At 38.1% G+C, this 13,963-nt stretch overlaps 1 protein-coding gene across 13 annotated transcripts in view; it reads left to right on the forward strand.

Moving 5' to 3' along the window:
• RALGAPA1 (Ral GTPase activating protein catalytic alpha subunit 1) overlaps nt 1-13,963 on the forward strand; it is a 246,975-nt gene that overhangs the window by 51,806 nt on the left and 181,206 nt on the right. For all 13 annotated transcript variants that reach the window (XR_003999976.1, XM_030559262.1, XM_030559256.1 and 10 more), the window contains exons 8-12: nt 443-581; nt 2,511-2,722; nt 3,705-3,944; nt 9,720-9,911; nt 11,999-12,136. Coding sequence is in view for 12 of the 13 variants with exons in the window: in XM_030559262.1 (XP_030415122.1) it covers nt 443-581; nt 2,511-2,722; nt 3,705-3,944; nt 9,720-9,911; nt 11,999-12,136 (921 nt within the window). In the remaining variant the exon portion in view is untranslated. The remainder of the gene's footprint in view (nt 1-442; nt 582-2,510; nt 2,723-3,704; nt 3,945-9,719; nt 9,912-11,998; nt 12,137-13,963) is intronic.

Below are 13,963 nucleotides of genomic sequence, written 5' to 3' on the forward strand. Positions count from 1 at the left end.
TACTCTTAAAAGTATGTGTAATCTCTGATTTCGGTGGGATTGTACATGTGCTTAAAATTACATATATGGTTAAGTATTCTGCTGCATCTAGAGCTTAAAGGAAAAGCTTTGCGTAGTCGTCTTAATCTCTCAGCTAGCCAGTCCCTCCCACCATTTTGAAAATGTAACATTATAATTATTACATTAGGACTGGATTGTATGCATTTTAATAATCTCTCTTGTATAATTAAGCAATAAGATCTCTCTTCTTATTTTATCTTTGCTCCGTTTAGCAAGTCTTGAAAATGCATTTGACCTTTAATTTAATTAAAACTGAAATTTGACTTTTGACAACTTAAAAAAACCAAAACTGCAGCGAAGTTCTGAAACATTTGATATACTTGAAATATTTGTTTCAATGTTTCCTATGTTTCAACCTCAAAAAAATGTGTTTTTCTTTAAGGTCAAGAGTTTAGAATGGAAGAACAAGGAAAACCAAGAAAAGGGATTTTCATTCTTGTTTTCATATTTTAAAAAATATTACTTGCCTTATATTTTTCCAAACATATGTAAGGAGACCAGTTTGTATAACCCTGTACTTGGTAAGTGTTGTTTAATGTTTTATAGATGCTTAAACATTTTGTAACTTACAATATAGAGATGCAGCTTTTTGAGTGATGCTGCCTGCAGAGAACTTGGATCTATTAGGAAATGTGGTCTTTATCTATAATGCATGTTTTCAGTTCTATTGAGTTCACCTGTATTAATGGAAGCACCACTTGACCTCTCTTTTTAATTATTTAAGAGCCAGGATTCTGTATTGCTCTGGTTCACTTTAAATAAATTACGGAAACTCTTACAAAATTTAAAAAATCTTTTTTTTAATTTATAGTTTGATTTCACCCCACGTTCCTAAAATCTGGGGACAGCAGAAGGGAATAACTTAAACAACAAAATACAAAGGAATGGGATGGGAGGGAAAGGAGCAGAAGGATCAAGGTCAGTGAGGGGAAAAGAAAGAATTATCTATTTCCTTCCACTTAACAATTAATCAAAGGTTTCTAAAAATTAGACAAGATCCTTTCAAGATTATCTTAAATTCCTCTTCTCCAAAAAGTTACTCACTCTTCAGCTTCTAGGTGACCAATCGTAGAGCCAAGCTTCTATCCCAGGAGGCAGTCTGCTGTTCCATCTAAACCATACAAGTCATTTGGATACACTCACTGCACTAAAAACCAAGTTTAAAAAAAAAATATCAAACTTAATGCACCCTGAATCATGAATAAATTACATTTAGAAGAGGGGAAAACCTGTTATTTCTTTGGAACCAAAAGAAATTAGCAATGTTGCTCATTAGCTAACATCCACTCCATTAACACGGAACCAGATCAGTTGGACTCCATAATACCATCTAAAGTTTAGTCAAGACAATGCAAATTATATGTTATCATGTGCTAGGCTGGTCATGTTAAGAGCTTGTCATCTCCCAAGCTCTAAATTGACAATTTTTGCATATGTTAAAATATAACTTGCCCTGTGTTAACTAGAGTTTTAAAAGATGTTGGTTAGATTGAGATAGCTAACACAATTTAACACACCTTTACATCCTAATTTAAACAAAACCTATAAATTGGGGAGGTGATATTCATGCCACATACTTTCCTCCCACTTGCTGGCCTCCACAAAGGTCAGCAAGGGCTGTTACACGTTCCTCAAAACTGCTGTTAAAGCCTGTGGACTAGAATAGAGGCTCTGAACCCACCATGCCAGGAGTGCTGGAACTGTGGATCTGCATCAACATAGGTTCAACCATAGGACTTAAGTGGTATGAAATAACCCTTTGCAAAATGGTTGAATTACTTCATCTATGAATTGTAGCTCAATAACCCATTTGATCAATTATAAACAATTTTTCATTTCTAAAATAAACCTACGACAGTTTCTTCTCACCTTAAATGAAAATGCTGTGCTTGTTTGGGCCAAAGTCCAGTTTAGGTAACTGGATTCTGCCACTTAAAATTGCTCAAGTAGTTTTAATTGGAAGGTGGTTTCCTTTTACTTTTTGTTCTGAACAGTGGTGTAGTGTTGCTGTTTGCTGTTTAAAATTTTGCTGGGTTTCATTCCATATCAGTGGCAGGCTATAGAATTCCTCAATAGAGTACATAATTTTAAAACAGCTTAGGGAATCATTTGGATAGAAAGGCACTGTATATAAATTAAGCTTTACTTGTTAAGAATTGTTTACGAGAGCATAAAGAAAAGATAAATGGACCAGTTCATCCAATAGGAAATGTTTGCAGCCTTCTAGGCCAATAATACAATTTCCAGGGGCTGCCTTTTGAAGCTTAGTGCTCTACCCTTTTACTGCCATTGAGAGACTCTCTGTCCTATCCCCTTGTGGAATCAATGATTATGCTGCACTGGGAGTTTCAGAAACCCAGAAATCCTGGGATTTCAATTTGGTTGGATGGGGCTTTGAGATGGTAGGCCTTTCTTCTGACACTAATTTTAAAATGCTTGCTTTTCATCAGAGATACCACAAGTGAGACCAAAGCCGCACTATGTAATGGTAAAGAAAGATGCTGAAACCAATGAAGCGATATATTGCACAAAGGAACCTTTCCTTAAGGCTCGTGTTATTGTCATTCGATGGCTGGTGTCTTTCTGGCTTGAGCCAAAACCTCATACAGGGCCTCATATTCCTGGGATGGAAGGTGGTGAAATTGTACCAAAGAATATTCAGGTATTACCAAATGCACATTTCAAATAGTTTTTCTCCATTTTGAAAGACTTCTTAGTAGTCTTCTGTTGTGATGTCAACACTGAAATTCTACCACTGTATGTTTCTCTTAGGCCTTGTTTACACTACTACTTACAGCGGTGAAACTGTCTTCGCTTGGAGTGTGAAAAAAACACCCCCTGATTGATGCAAGTTTCAGCACTGTAAAGTGGCAATGTAAATAGTGGCTATCAGCTCTATCTAGCCCTCATGGAGGTGGTTTTATTACAGCACTGGGAGAGCTCTCTCCCAGCCCTGGCACCACGGATTACACAGCCATATTAAAGCACTGCATCGGCTCTGTAGACATAGCTTTTGGTTTTAGTTGATTGAAGAAAGGCTATTTGTTTTTAAATGAAATATCAAGACCCGAATCCAATTTGGAAAGAATCGCCAAATATTGAAATCTTTGGTTTTTCTACCAAAACAATAGAAATATACTGTGAAGTACTGTTTTCTTTCACCTAAAGAAATGTTTTTATCAGTAAATTATTTTTTAGTGAATTGTTGAAGTAAATCTACAGTAATTTCTCTGCATAGGGTGATATGCTCAGTTTCGCTTAAAGCCCAGTCCAGCAATCCAAATTCTATTTGACTTCAGTGGCTCTGTTTGCTGAGGTTTTGTAAGACTGGGTTGTTTGTGATAATACTTCTAAATATGCCCAACAAATGTCAAATTATAGGTTAGCAAACTGAATGAAGGAAACGCAGATTAGAATTCTTAGTAAAGGTCATTGATCTGACTGGACAATAACTGGACTTCCCTTGTGCTTGAGATCTGTACTTTAACTGGCTTTAGACAACCACTAACTTTTTACATAATCTAGTAGATATGTAGTTCTTTGAGATACTTATTTCGCACATTGTCTGCAGAATTCTCTGTGCTGTTTTAAGAATTGTATTCAAATTATATTACTAGAATTATTTTCCTGCTCTTTTGTTTCAGAGAGCAGCTGCTAGCATGGCTTCTAGAGAAGACAGTAAAAACGACAGTGCTGATAGACCGGATAGAAATGCAGAGCCAGAACAATCTCATTCTAATACAAGCACCCTAACAGAAAGAGAACCAAGTTCCTCCAGCCTTTGTAGTATTGATGAAGAACATCTAACTGATATTGAAATAGTCCGCAAAGTCTTTTCTTCTAAAAGAAGTAATGTAAACTTTCTTACAGAGATATTTCGACAGGTAAAGAAACCCTCAAGTGTGGAAGAATTTTTTGTTTTAATTTAATTTAAACCCTGATCACATTTTATAGCTTTTATTTCAAATGGGTTGTGTTAAGGAAGAGTGTACATAAGTGTAAAAACTTTGATTGTGTTTTTATTTCCACTCATGATGTCAAGTATCAGGGGGTAGCCGTGTTAGTCTATATCCACAAAAACAACAAGGTGCTACTGGTCTCCTTGTTGTTTTTATTTAGACTGTTATTTTTTAATTTAGGCCAATGGTAAACAGGTTGTTTTTTGTTCAGCAAAGTTTGCCATCTGTTTTCCACCTCACTCTCTCCCTTGTGTGTGGAAAGCAAAAGCTAATTTAAAACAACTAATATGAATAATCTGCCTCTGGTTCCTGGTTTTGTTTTGTTTTTCCATCACTTGAGTGACATAACTTTGACTTCATGTAATGCATACAATTTTAGCAAAGTCATCTGAGTGAACTGTAGTAACTATATAGGGAGCCAAAAATCTTCCATCTGGATTACCTAGCTGTTCCCTATCTAATTGTGAATCTGGAAGAATGGCAAGGATCAAACAAAGATGAATAGAAGTGGGCAAAGGAGTAGTTCTGTTCCTGTATGTCTTTCCTATAAGAGGGTAAATGCACATATCCTAAGAATTTAAAGTATAATGAAACTTTACAAGAGCACTATTTTACGCAGTTGCATATTTTGACCAGTGCTGTAAAAGTATCCGTGAAGTAATGTAGAAGAATGGTAAGATGCTGTAATTGTACATGCATAAGTAGGACTTTATGAAGTTCACTTAAAAGAATATCTTAGTCAGACAATAAAAACAGGTTAAAGATTTCAGAGGCCCTCTTACCAATTGCTTGTGAGTAAGAACCTATAAATTATACGAAATTGACAACATATAACGTTAAAAACACAGTAAGATACAGTATGAAACTAACTTCATTTGTTCTGCTTAAAGAAAACGTACTGGTGGGAGCTAGAGCAAGGGAAGAGTATTAGCTGTTAAAATAAAGTTGGCACTCACTGTGGTAAACTGACATTCTAATTAGCTATATTGCTAGTTTGCTGTTTCATTGCAATGAAGGGAAATTGAAAACTCTGGAAAATGTTTGAACTTCACATGAAGATGAATGAAAACTATTCTGATATTAAAATATAACTTAAATACTAGTCAGTGTGAATTAGTGCTAATGCATCTTTCTACTATATTTTTAGGTGAATTGATTAATTTATTTTTTGGTATCTTACTCTAGTATGAGAGCATTTAAGATGATCAAATCATGTGTTGATCATCGTAGTTTAATGCAGTAAAAAGAGAATTTGAGAAGTTTAGTTTTCAAACTTGATCTAAATCTTGTGTAATTGGGAGGAAAATATCTTACCATTATATAAGAAGTGATTGATGTATTTATTAAAAACCACTTCAAACAATGCTCAAAAAAGTTAGTGAAGAAGGCATTGCAGATTTGAGGAGGGAGTCAAAATAAGCAACTTGTTCAACTCCTTTTTCTTTAGCATAACATTTTCTCAGCTGCTGCAGTCAGTTCCAGATTTGGGCTGAGCTGTAGAAACTTCTTTTTTTCTTTGAGAATGTTTTAGAAAAATCCCTTCCTCTGTTTTTCATTTATACAGTGAGGATGGCAAGAAGTGGAATCTGTTTGCTAGATTTTACACTTTACTGAAGCAACCTAAATATTTGCATTTCAAACTTGCAGTGTAAATATGTGGTCCTCACTGTGAAGTATGTCCGTAGCTGAATATGAAAAGTTTGGGCTCAAATTAAGTTTCTATTTGAAAATGACATACTGAGCATTCTCAGTATCCGTTGAACTGGGCTTATGCTCAAATAAATTTTAATCTCTAAGGTGCCAAAAGTACTCCTGTTCTTTATTCTCAGTAAAGCATCTAAATCTTGACATGTGCATTTTCAAATAGGTGCACTGTTCATTTAGACAGTTTACTGGAAATGCATCCATGTAAAGTGGGTAGTTTTTGGTTAAATGCCTGTGATCTCTTTCATTGCATGTTCAGTTCAAATTTCTTGCGCTCAAGGGCTGTATTTTTAGTATTTATTCTTGTTTATAGTGGTACCTAGACACCTTGGGCTCAAGCTCCAGTTGTCTGCATAGCACCTAGGACAAGTGGTGAAAAGAGTGTCCCTACTCTGAAGAGCTTTATGCCTTAGAATGCACTCAGACCACAGAAAATTAGGAAGATATGGATGGGTTGAGCTTTAAAAGGCTATTAGACTTGTTGAGCCCATTCTCATGCCACCTGAAATGTGAAGAGGAGATCAGCCTTAGGGTTGTGTCTGGCTGCTTACTCCATCCACTTTTACCTGCTCACTCTCCTGATGAGACAAATGAAAATATCAATGGCCAACAGAGTAGGGGAAGGAAGTACTGTATTTTCAAAACATATTACAGAGTGGCCACACTTACTGACCCTTCGAGCTGCGTACAGTAATTTTCAGAAGTTTAAGAGCCAGGTGCATCTGCCAGGGCTTAGGGCTTCAGCCTTGGAGTGGCGGTGGGGGACAACCTCCTGCGGCAAGGGGCTTCAACTCTGCAGGAGGGGAGGTGCACCTGCTGGGGCTAGGGACTTGAGCAAGGCTGAAGCTCTGAGCTCTGGCAGGCACACCGCCCTCCCTGCTGGAAAGAAGCCCTAGCCCCACCACCCGACCTGAGGTCAGAAGCCCTGAGGCAAAACACCCCCCCCCTCAGTCTGATAGGCAGAGAATGGGGGGCTGGGGACTCTTTGAGCCGCACTTGAACTGTGAAAGAGCCGCATGTGGCTCATGAGCATGGTTTGGCCATCCCTGACATATTAGGAGCAAGAAGAACCCTAGGTCAGGCATAGGTCCATTGCTGGATGCAGGTGATAAAATTGTAAATAGTAATGCAGAAAAGGCAAAAACGTTCAGTAGATAATTCTGTTCTGTATCTGATACAAAACAGGAGTATGTATCAGCTGCTTCTGATGTTATGGATGAAATAGAAAGTCTACTATGTGTAACAAAGGAGGTTGCAAGTCAGCATCTGCTAAAATTAAACATTTGGTCAACTTGTATCCAACAGTCTTCACGGGACTATCTGAGGAGCTCTAGCTGAGGCTTTCCCTTACCCATGATGTTAATTTTTAACAAATCTTGGAAAACTGAGGAATGGAAGATTAATATTTTTAAAAAAGAGTAAAAGGGGTGACCAAGGGAACTATAGACTGGTTAGGCTGATGTCAATCCCAAGTAAAATAATGGAATGGTTAATTTAGAACTCAGTCAACGAAAGTATATTTTTAGTGTTTTATGTCAATCAACATGGTTTCATGGAAGATAGATCTTGTCAAACAGGGCACATGCTGGACGGTTTAAAAACTGGTTCACTGACAGATCTCAGAATGGCCCCAGTTACTGCTGTCTCCCCGTTACTAGCAAGGTCCCCTAGGGATTGATTTTTTTGGGGTCTATTACTCAATATTTTTATCCACTATTTAGATGATGATATAAAATCTTTGTACAGTTGGCAGATAACATGCTGTGTGGTGAGATAGTAAATAATGAGAACAGGTTGGTACTACAGAGTGATCTGAATCTCCTAGTTAAATGGTCACAATCCTACAAAATGTGTTTTAATACAGCTGAATGCAAGGTTACTGCATCTGGGAACAAAGAATACAGGCAATACTTGTGGAATGGGACACTGTCTTAGGAATCAGTAACTGAGAAAAGGATTTTGGGATTGTTGTAGATGACCACCTCAGTAAGCATACAGTGTACTGCTGTGGCAGAAAGGACTAATGTGATCCTTGGACGTACACAGGGTGACTATTAAATGGGTGTAGAGAGCTGACTTTGCCTCTGTACACAGCAGTGGTAAAACATCTGCAGGAATGCTGTGCCCAGATATGGTGTCCACAGTTGAAGAGTGATGTGGGAATGTTAGAGTTTGAAGAAAGGTCACAAAAATGTTTCAAGGGCTGGAAAACAATAATGTGAAGTGAAGCTTAAGGAGCTCCACCTGTTTAGCTTATCAGAGAAGGTTGAGAGGTGATTTGATCAATTTGTGTGAATATTTATACATGGAAAATATCTGATAGCGAGGGGCTTCTCAGTCTTGCTTGCAGAGGCATAACGAGATCCAGTGGCTGGAAGTTAAAGGTACGCTAACTCAACTTTGAAATAAGACTCCATTTCCTTGCTCTGAGGATAACTAAATATCAGAGGAGCTTACCCCTGGGGAAATTATGGAATCACCATCCCATGGTGTCTTTAGAACTAGATCAGATACCTTTCTATAAGACCTGTCTTAATCCAGTTTCTAGGAAAAAAATTTTTTATAGCCTGTGCAAACAGGTCAGACAAGATTATCATAGTGATCCCTTCTGGCTTTGGAGTCTGTGAATCCGTTAATAACAGTGGCCCAACAGGTATGGCAACATTTCCTCAGCCACATCATATTTCCTGCACTTTGAAAGCTGTAGGGCATTCTGTGTTACAAAGCAAAAGCGTAAGAAACTCTAAAAGATAGCAGTTGCCTATCCTACTTTTTATCTGACTTTGGAAGTTACAGAATAGCTGGGTGCCATTCTGATACTCCTTTAAAGTGTTCAGTCCTGAAGTTGAGAATGAGTTGTTCATATCAAGAATCATGCATTTCTTTGGGATATTGGTATATCCAATGGCTCCTGGGAATTGCAAACTGGTTCAGTTTATTTTATTCTTTTTAATACAACTAGTATAGTAAAAGTGCACAAGCTGGTAAAGTTGTGAATTTAAAAGAAAGTTAAATTCCCAGTAAGTATATTGCATTAACGTAGACTATCTTTGAACATAGTTAAGTTTAGCAGAACCCCAAGACTTGCATTAGAGAGACTGCTGATCTGAGAGCACTTTTATATTAGCCCCACAGTTACATAATACTTCCTGAAGAGGGCAGCATCTTGCAAGCAAATTGACTTCCTGACATGCATTTTTTCATAACTGTAGTTAAAAAAATGCTTTTTCTCTGTCATCTGATTTGCGCCACTCATTCATAGCAGCAGTAAAACATGGCTTTTTGTTATCAGTACACATTCAAATGGCTAATATAATTAAGAACCCTATTGGCCCTTACTCTGCCTCCCCCCATGTATGGGACTGGATGCAGCAGAAGCTTCCACCGAGTTTTTCTTTTTCTTTTTCTTTTCTTTTTCTTTTCATGAGTTTGGTGTTCAGTATCAGCAGGGCCCTTAAGATCTGTGCAGGAACAGGTCCGCATGGAGTCCCACTGGCTGCTGCTGCTCCTTTCCCTGCTAACTACATCCAGCTCCCTAGCAGCACAGCTTTTTTGCCAGGTGTCACTTTTTTTCTCAAAAACTTTCTGTCCTTTGCCCTCCTCCTGACTTTCAGGGTGTTCCAGATTGCAGATGGAGAAAGTTAATAAATTAATACTGATGTAAATCAGCATTAGTTTAAATTCCTGCAGAATGGCTGCAGCAGTTTCTCCATCTGGAGAGCATGATGCCTGGGGTGGGAGCTTTCCTAGAGTTGAAAGAAGTGAGTTGGATGTTTTTCACTTTTCCTTTCCCCCAAAGAGACAGAATGTACAGTATAGTGAATCCTGAAAACTTTTTAAATAAAATTAAATCACGTCAACTTTCTATCTTTGTATCATATCCATAAATTAAAATGCATGTTCCTGAAACTGTTTACTACTAGCAGTGTTGTGAGATAACGTAGTTTGATTCTAACGTGTCTCCAAATGTTATAAACCCCCGCCCCCCCCAACTAGGCATTTTTGTTGCCAATTTGCGAAGCAGCTGCTATGAGGAAAGTGGTGAAGGTTTACCAAGAATGGATCCAACAGGAAGATAAGCCTTTATTTATGAAAGAACCTGAAGAAATATTGACATCTGTAAATATAGATTGTGATGAAAATGTTGCAGAACATAATTCAGCGGAGAAGGGAAACGAGAGAGATGAGGTAAAAAAACTTCTTCAAATTTAAAAAGACCATTGTTAAATAGATGTCTCATTTCCTGAACTATTTAGCATATATACTTCGTTTCCACATAGCAGTCTGGTTGGTGCAGGAGTGAAAGGAAATATTGAGATGAAAACTGTGAAGGGCGCAAATCTGTCCCCTTTGGTATGAGTAAATAGCATAGCAGCACAGTAAAGGTGCCTCCCTCCCCGCCCCCCCTAAAAGTTTTATACTCCCAAATCCTTCAATTCATGCCTCCACCTCACCTTCATATCAGTTCTCTGTTCAGATTGTTTATGTAAATGACCAGGAAAAATTTAACTCAGCAGTAACTGACTTCTAGGGGCCAGCGTTAAATAAAACAAACCAAATACAGAAAAATCCTATTTTAAATTAAATTTAAGGGGGAGATTTTCAGAGGCAGACTGTCCATTTAACTTTCAATAGGAAGCCAGGCACCTAACTGCTCATATGCCTTTTGAAAACCTATTCCTAATCTAAATTATAATAGTGGAATTTAATGTTAGTGATTTATGTATATATTTAGAACTTGACACTATGTATTCTCCTACCAAGAGCTTCCTAAGAGAACTCTTCAGTTTGGGGACCAAAAACAAAATTATAAGTTTCTCTAATAGTCAGACTCTTACCATCTTTAAATGCTGTCATTATTTTTTTCAATTCCCTTCAAAATAGCTATAAGTGTAAGCATTTTCATTGGCTTTTAATAAATAAAGTATGCACAGGGTGAAAGCCAAATGCCCTTGAGGCCTGACTTTGCACATTTTAAGTCAACTGCAAAATTCCGCAGTGACTTCAGTACGAGAAGGATCAGGACACTGAGGACTACGACTGCTTTAGTCGTGCAGTGTACTCCGTAGTATGGCTCATTAGTAAGGATGTGATTTGGTCACGGATTCAGTGACTTCTTTGGCTCTGGCTTGGGCATACCCTGATTTTCTACATTTTTACCATGACTGCTCTGTAAATTTTGTCTAATTTTACTGTGACAAAATTGTATCCATACATATTACCTTATGGTTCATTGCTAAGTATAAACTAACTTAGGGAGGTGGTTTGTGCACTATATGAAAAATAATTCCAAGCAGAATGAGACAAAGTAGCAATTACCGTATATACTTGTTCATTAGCCACTTTTTTTTTTTTAGTAAAAAAGGGAAACACCAGAGAAGTGGGTTGGCTTATGAATGGGTATAGAGAGGGAGAGGTTGGACACAGCCCCTCTCCCCAATGGAGGGAGCAAGGAGAGGCAGCATAGCCAGAAGGGAAGAGGCTGGGCCAGAGTCCTTCAGCTTCTGGCCACGTTGCTCTCCCCCAGACTCCAAAGCAGCTGCATCTCCGGGGCAGGCATGCTGCGGCCGCGCTGCCCAGTTTGGCCTGCCCCAGATAAGGTGGGAAGGGTGGAGATGGGGAGAGTGTGGGGGTACTGGGCTAGGGTTGGAGTTATGTAGGGGGTCATCACAGGGGTTACTCCTCTGACTCCGAGCTTCTCCCTACCCCCGCCCCCAAATTTCTCCACCAATTGCTGTCCCAGCCCATCAGGGTAAGCAGCTGGTATGCCGGGGCACTTTGTTTACTTAGGTTTACCTCTGTGCCTGCGGACACTCGAGGTGAATAAAACATCTTGGCCTGCCAGCAACTTATCCTGATGGCCCGGGAGCCAAAGTTTGCTGACCCCTGAAGTATAGGGTCGGTTTATGAACAGGTAATAAAAATTTTCCATTTTTACTTATCCATCTTGGGGGGAGGGGGGAGTGAGCTTATAAAGGAACTGGCTTATGATCGAGTATATATGGTAATTTTCCACTATTATTTTGAATATTTGTTCTCTGACTCTTTTTTTTTTTTTTTTTTTTTTTTTTAAATTATCCTTTTTTTAAGGTGCCTGGACATGCACCATCTTCTTCCATTTTCCAGTCTCTGGGAGGCAGGCTGCTCCCAGTAGTCATTTTCAGCTCATATTTTCTCCTTTTTTTCTTCTTAAGTAAAGAAGGGGGCAAAAACCTAATTCCCATTTGTTTGGTTTTTCTCTGGGAGTTTAAGAAACAAAATATTTTATGCTTCAGGAAAAAATGACAAACTCTGGTCATGTTCAAAATTCAAGTTGGACAAGAAATGGCTGCCACCAAGATGCTTCCCATAAAATATCGGAAATAGATATCGCTGAGCAAAATATACGAGCTGGAGTACAATCAGTGTTACAGGTACAGAATTCACTCTTTTTCCCCCCCTCTATTTTATTCTTTCCTGTTTAATGTGTTTTCTTTAATATTGTGTAAATAAAATTTTAATGGATAAAACGGAACATGATTACAGAATGAAACTCCTGCTGTTCCATAGCATCTCAGTGTTGCTAGATGATTGTAGATTTAATTAAGCAGATGGGTAATAAAGCTATAATGATAGTTTAATGTGTTCTTATTGACTTCCTGCATTCTTTCTTCATTTTTGACATAACTAACACATAGTATACAGGACTGCATTTACTACTGTTGGCTCACACAAGGAAAAAAATCTTTATTCCATATCTTCATTTCTACATCAGAAAGTGTACTCCATTCTACAGGGCGTTACAGAAAAAATTATCTAAACTAATCCACACTAGAAGATTGATTGTATGAATTGATGAGTGCTGTCCTGTTTACTTTATGAAATTTTATCTATATTAGAACACATGTGGTGGCTTAATGTTATAGCTGGAGATAAACACTTATTAGATCTTTGTTCTTATTTTAATAATATTATATTAACAGTTTATTTACATTTAAAAATGTAAATAAATACAAGGAATTTTGGAACTTTGCATGGCTGCATTTTAAATAGAAATAACTTATTCAATACTATTGTTGTAAGTTGCAAATGCTGTAGTAAAGATTAGCTAGAGTTGTGTATATAGCCTTTATATTTTCATTTGTTTTTAACTTCCTGAAAATTCTGCTTTTGGAATTGAAATTTTCTATAACTGGTCTCAGCACAGAGGACATTTTGAGCAAAATGCCTTGTTCTTGTGTTATAAGACACACTGTGTTTTTTGGGTTTTTTTTATTTTTTTTAACCTTTTCGTGTGTTCAGTGTACATTTGAGTCTCACCATGGGATTATTCAGATGCATAAAGTCATTTATGAGCACAAGTCTTAGCAGTATTGGATGTCCACTGAGCATGCTTACAGGCATTTTTTAGTTGCTGAGTGGAAAAACCCCAACCTTTTTTAAATTGAAAGAAAAAATCCTTGAGCTTTCCTGCACTCATCAGGCAACTGTAGCATAAGTTTTTAAAGTTGTAGGCGATATGATGTTAAGCAGAGACTCATTAGACTCTGTGATGTGATGTACTAGGGAATGGGGAGAACTGATCTTTCTCCCTAGCAGACATACAGGCTGCTGATCTTAGTTGTTACCGGGAAGCTTTGCAGAGAGGAGACTGCAAGTCTCATAGGGCTTGTCTATGCAAATTCTCTGGTTAGACCTTGCTGCTATTCACTAACAGTCCCCAAGAGCTACCCCTCTTTGAAATAGGAGTAGAGTGCGGCAGCAGGGTCCACACAGATACTCAGGCCTGGTCTTCACTTAAAAATTAAATTGATATCACTGAGGGCATTTTTGCACCTTGAGTCCCATAGTTAGGTTGATCCTAACCCCTTCAGTGTAAACATGTCAAGGTCAATGGTAGCATTCTTCTTTCAACCTAGCTACCACCTTTTGGAAAGGTAAATTAACTACATTGACAGAAACACCCCTTCCATTGCTGTAGGAAGTATCTGCACTATGATGCTACTGTGGCACAGCTGCAGTGCCATAGCTGTACCACTGTAACAGCTGTAGTGTAGACATGGCCTTAGTGCATAGCAGGCTAGGTTTTTCTGGCATGAAGATTGCTTTTACTGTTTCACCCTATGCGTTTCTTCTTTGGCAGAATCCAACCAAACAGTAGCAGCAGCAGAGATGTGCATTTGCTCCTCCCTCACTCCATTAACCTTTAATGTGGATCGCTGTTGTGTTTATACAACGTCTAGCGCGATGGGGGTCCTGGT

This window comes from Gopherus evgoodei, chromosome 4 (genome assembly GCF_007399415.2).
Source record: "Gopherus evgoodei ecotype Sinaloan lineage chromosome 4, rGopEvg1_v1.p, whole genome shotgun sequence".
Taxonomy (NCBI): Eukaryota; Metazoa; Chordata; order Testudines; family Testudinidae; genus Gopherus; species Gopherus evgoodei.